This window comes from Astatotilapia calliptera, chromosome 16 (assembly GCF_900246225.1).
Source record: "Astatotilapia calliptera chromosome 16, fAstCal1.2, whole genome shotgun sequence".
Classification (NCBI taxonomy): Eukaryota; Metazoa; Chordata; class Actinopteri; order Cichliformes; family Cichlidae; genus Astatotilapia; species Astatotilapia calliptera.
This window is the reverse complement of record NC_039317.1, coordinates 32,884,635-32,890,358: the sequence shown is the minus strand read 5'-3', so window position 1 is coordinate 32,890,358 and position 5,724 is coordinate 32,884,635. Positions and strand designations below refer to the sequence as shown.

The 5,724-nt window shown below is 41.3% G+C and overlaps 1 protein-coding gene across 1 annotated transcript in view; it reads left to right on the top strand.

Annotated features, from left to right (window-relative positions):
- The first annotated feature begins 3,137 nt into the window (after positions 1–3,137).
- pth2ra (parathyroid hormone 2 receptor a) overlaps positions 3,138–5,724 on the top strand; it is an 80,865-nt gene continuing 78,278 nt past the window's right edge. Inside the window, exon 1 of the mRNA XM_026144345.1 lies at positions 3,138–3,510. Within this exon, the coding sequence (XP_026000130.1) occupies positions 3,424–3,510 (87 nt within the window). The 5' untranslated portion in view covers positions 3,138–3,423. The remainder of the gene's footprint in view (positions 3,511–5,724) is intronic.

Below are 5,724 nucleotides of genomic sequence, written 5' to 3'. Positions count from 1 at the left end.
ATACAATTGTTTTAAATCAATGCAGTTTCTTTGGTAGTTTCTGGTGTTTTGTGAGTATTGAGTATCAGTCCCTGTACTGTTGTAGCCAGAACACAAATGGGAGCTAACACCTCTAAATCTGATGCTAAGGCTCTCAGATGTAAAAGGCTGAGGAGGAGCTGCCACATGTGGAGGGGTGTAAGTATCTCGGGGTGTAGTCTGAGTGAGAGGAGTGGAGTGATTCACATACTATACGGGTCTGTTATGCTTTGAGAGAGAGCTGAGCATGAAAGCAAAGCTTTTCATTTACTGGCCCATCTAGATTCCCACCTTCACCTTATGACCATCAACTGTGGGTGGTGACTAACAGAATGAGTAGCTCCATCTTTTGTGAGAAGGCTCAACAGCTGCTACTCCTCAACATCAAAAGTAGCCAGCTGAGGCGGTCGGGGCATCCGAACCATCCGTCCCAGACTCCCTGGAGTGAGGAGGTGTCTGTGGAGAGGGAGGTCTGTAAATTGCATTTAATTTTATTTATATAGTGCCAAATCCCAGTCACCTTGGGTGCTTTATATTCTAAGCCTTAGAATCTAAGGTAAAGACCCGGAGTAATACAGAGAAAACAGATAAAACCCAACAATCAGATGACCCTGTTTGAGCAAATGCTTTGGTGACAGTGGGAAGGAAAAACTCCCTTTTTACAGCAAGAACCCTTCAGCAGAACGAGGCTCAGCGAGGGGCGGGGCCATCTGCTACGACCGGCTGGGTGAGGGGAGGGAGACAGGACAAAGACGGATGGGTGTGATGTGTTACTTTTCCTCACACTGTAAAACACAAAAGCTACTTTAGTTTGTGATGAAACTAAAACTGAGATGTGCCAGATTTTCAGACATTTCAAATTCAGACAGACGACTTTTGTTTAGATGTTTGGTTTTTTTTTTGTTTGTTTGATGATGAAACATCTCTAACGTGACTCACAAAGGAAATTATGCGTTTGACATGGGTGGGTCTCCTGTTCTTCAGTTCTGTTTTTATCTCCCAAAATATGAATAAAAAGTGTGAGCGTGTGTGGTAATTGTGTGTGCACGCACACACACACACACGCACGCACGCACACACACACTCTAAAGGCATTTCTTTCCCCCTTTCAAATCCAAATAAGTTTCTTTAAAAGAAGTGTTGCTGCCAGTTAAATATAATATTTACTTACTCTTTGAACCTGATCTCAGCCCTGACTAGGGATGGGTATCGTTTAGGTTTTATCCAATACCAGTACCAAACTGGTACTTTTGAAACGGTGCCGGTGCTTAAGCGGAGCTCGAACTGGTGCTTAAAGAATGGAGAACACACACTTTGTCCAAAAACCTCTCATGTTTAGCTGTTTTTTTGTAAAAAGATAACAATGTTAGCCTTTTCTGCAGCTATGTGGCATATATGGTATCACTCTTGGCTGGAAGCAGTGCTTAAACAATGGAAAAAACACAAACTTTGTCTAAAAACCTCTCATGTTTAACTGTTTTCCACTTTTTCTTTGGTCATTTTAGCCTTTTTGGCCAGGGTGAAGGGAGTATCTGCCATCAAACAAGAAGACAGCTGCATGTAGCTATGATGATGTTTGCTAGTTCACCTTACCTGCATTAATGTAATCACGTGGTTAGCCTACTCAACGTAAATTACACACGGACAACATTAAGCTACTCACGCAGAGAAGAACGGCTGCTGCTGCATCATCATTCCTGCTACACTGGCAGGGCTAGGGGCCAGGACTCTCCTCTTCAGATTCTTGGGGGATGTTGCTAACTCCGGTCCGATAACAGGCACCACACCCGCAGTAGATGTGCACGGTGTGAGGTCTCGCAGCAAGCTATCAAATACGGCGCATTTCTCGGCTTTTAAAAAACGCTATGCGTCGCCAGGTGTTTCATCGGATTCGAGGTGTTACCTCCTTTGACAGCATCACAGTATCAGCTTAAAGCACTTGTTGCTGCTGAGTTTGCATCTTTTGCTGTGAAGTACAGCCAGACTTTGACCGCTTCGCCTTGGACATTTTTAATCTGTAGCTCTGCTCTAAAATATGATGCAATCTAATTATAAATGCAAAACAATACAATTAAGTTTTTAGTTTGTTTCCTCCCCACAGTCATGATTTATGTTGAACACACAAGGCCTGTCACACCGAACCCCTGCAGTTATCATAGGGGGTCAGTCTAGTAGTAATTCCAAAAAAGTTGGCATGATGTGTAAAATTTAAATAATTTAAAGAATGATTTTCACAGTGGAAAATGACAAACACATCAAATTTAAACTGAGAAAATGTGGTTTTTTAAGGTCAAGGTTCAGGCTGATGAAAGATTCATCAGTCGTGGCTTTGAACAGAGATTTCTCCAGATTTTCTGATATTACACACATTAACATTTTTACACCGTGAACATTATTTTGAAATTCTTTCATAATTTAGTAGCTGCCGATTAACCTAGCCGCTTCTTTCTAGCAACACTTTATTTTCCAGCCTTTCCTGGAGCCAGCATTACATTGCTTGAGATGTAATGCTGGCGTGAAACTGAAATTGAACTCATATTTTTCACGAAACAGTAAAATTTCTTCTTCCAATATTGGTATTGTTTTTTGTGTTCTAATGTGAATAAAATGTGGATATAATATTTGCAAATGTTTTATTTACATTTTACACATTTTTTGGATTTGGTGTGCGCGCGCATCTGTAATATAAATAACGAGCCAAAAACGCGTTACGATGATTTTGTATGATAGCAGTAAGTTATATTGAATTAGAACAGTTTTCCATATTTCTGCATTTTTACAGAATTTAAGCTTTTTCACCAAAATCTGGCACAAAGTGACGCAGAGCATTCCCTGTTTAATGCTCGGTGTTTCCTGGGGAAGGATCTGAAGTTTGCCCGCCTAATGAATGCCCTCCAGTGTTGACACCAAACCCACGCCCTTGTAAGCAATCAGCGGCACTGCTCCTACCCAGGGCACTGAATCAGTGCGCGAGGAGAAGGAAAACATCTCCTTGCTGTGCGTGTTTACGACAGAGGATGTTTCAGAATGACACCACTTGAACCCCACGTCTCCCCCCCCCCCCCCCCCCGGCTCACACGTGGGGCGCTGCGTGCTGTGCTTGAGCGTCACATCACAGACTTAACGGGAATCTCGGGTGTCTGCACCGCTCCTCCAGGATTATGCCCGGGATGACTCCGTGGTGATTTCTGAGTCCTTTTTGGAAACATTCATGGGTGCACGACAGGATTTCCCGAGTGGGGAAACGTGGGATTTTGTCCACTACCGCTGTCGTTTCCACTGCGCGGACGGCTCAGGTTTTGACCACAACTTGGGTTAAACTTTCCCGAAATACTCCGGTGTGAAGAAAGAAAGCCGGATTTACAATTAACTATTTAACCTGGTGTTCTCTTCACACTGCCGGGGATGAAGGCAGATCGACGAACTATGAATTTTCTCTTATGGATATTAGTCCCAAACTTTTTCCTGTGTTGGCTTGTGGTTGACGCACAGGTAAGAAACGTTATGCTGGGCACGCGCCACAGCACGCGGCATGTTTGTGCTGCTAAAGTCATATTTTTGAGCAATTGTTTCCCCCATTGAGCCCAAAGAGGCTCGACAGAAACATGAGAATATAAACTGTCATTATATAATGTTAGACCAGCACCATGCATCATTTCCCCTGTGTGCAGACACAGCAGGCAATCTAAAGAACACCAGCCATGTATGCAAGTATAGTGCATGTGCGCATTTTTCTGTTTTTTATATATATATATATATATATATATATATATATATATATATATATATATATATATATATATATATGAATGAATGTGTGTGTGTGTGTGTGTGTGTGTGTGTGTACGATAGGAGTCAACAACGAGCGATAGATAGATATAACAGTATAAGTGTATAAGTCATTTATTTTGTTATTTTGTGCTGTAGATTTTTGCGACCACACAGGCACGCACGCACGCACACTCCACATTTCATCATAAAATCAATATCAATATCAGCACAGCAGATGGAGGCGATGCATTTGTTATGAGCTTAACTTGCTAGGAGCAGTTTGTTCCACATCTGATAAGTTTTGTGTTCTAAAATAACCATCAGCTGCCTTTCAGATCACATTGTGATGGGTTTGTTAAGCCTCACTTTTTTAAGTAATGAAGCAAAACCAAACTGAATGCCTCCTAGGAACAAGACCAGTATGTTTGAGTTTAGATTATTTGTCTTAAATTGTTGTTGTTGTTTTTTTTAAATAAGATGATGCATGTGAATATAGTATTTTGCATGTAACCCGAAGCTGGGCTGACTAAAAAATTGACACATGAATCACCAGACTTGATGTACTATTAGTCACTGATGAGTCCCAGTTGTTTATAGTGAAGCATAAGCTTGTCGAGGGCAGGAGAGTGTTCCTGCATTAACAGCACCACGGACAGCGGCTTCAGCACTGGATCCTCTGTGATGATGAAGGATCTGAGTGTACATAAAAACTAGAAAATAACATTTCTGATGCCAAGGCATCATTTCATAATATGAATATCAAATAGCAATAATGGAATAATGAATAGTGCCGGCCATATAGATTCAAATGTTGAAATATGAGTCATTGAAAGTTGGGATTGTTTGGTTTTTGCTTCACTGACAGATGCTACTCCTCCTTTAATTTGTCAGTATTGTATTTAAAAAAAGGTGTTTTTTTAAATACATTTTCCAGGCTGTTGCCTGCTAATCAGACTCAAGTCTTTGCTTCAGTTTGCAAGTGAAGTGCAATCTTCTTCCTGTACAGCTGCTTTAATTTCATCCATGTCTGCCATCAGGTTTACATGCATTTTTTCCATGAAGAGAGATATTTAGCTGGCTAAGACAAAGATGTGTGACGATAACACCTTTCACTCTTAATCCCACAGATTAACCTTTACTTCAACTGTTTCATCAGTGGGTTCAACGTCAGATCTGTTTGTATTGTTGGACAAATTGTGGGGATTAATTCAGAGTCTGGAGTCAGATTAGGTAAAGCCTACCAAGGCTCACTGGCTGAACTCTGAGTCAGTGATGAACACGTCAGCCTGATTTGCAACATCAAATAAAGCGTGCACATATTAAACAGCAGCTTCAGTTTACCTTAGTTTTAAAAATAACACACTGACCCGCTGGGAAGTTTTAGGGTATGAAATAAAGAAGAGAGCTCCTTTCTGCATCTAACAAAGGATCCACGAAGGAAGTTTCAGGGGTTTAAATGTACTTAATGAACTGATTCTGATGCCTGGCACTATAATTATTTATCCCAAGACTGAAAGTCAAACATCTGCTGTGTACCAGCTAACCACCCTCAGTGAGATGGCTGGGCTTAGGCTGGGTTGTTTGGCTCAGGAAGGTGTAAATCTGGAGTCCAATTAATGGAACAAGCCTTCAGGTGTGGGACACAGACACCTTCTATTTAGAAAATCTGTCTATGAATGGGAGCTGATTTAGTACTGTGGCTACCTTTGACAAAGCTGGGGCCCAGTTATGATGATTCAACTGTAACACAGGACATATTATTCTCCAAGGTGAAAAAAGAAGGGTTGGGTAAGGGCTTTAAGTATCAGGAGAGCTGCTTGTACAAGAAATAGAATAGATGTAGAGATACTGTGAAATGACGTCAAAAATCCCCACCTGAGCTCTGTTGAAGCAATTATGGTCCAAAATGGCTCTAAAAGGTTTTGAAGGTATAAG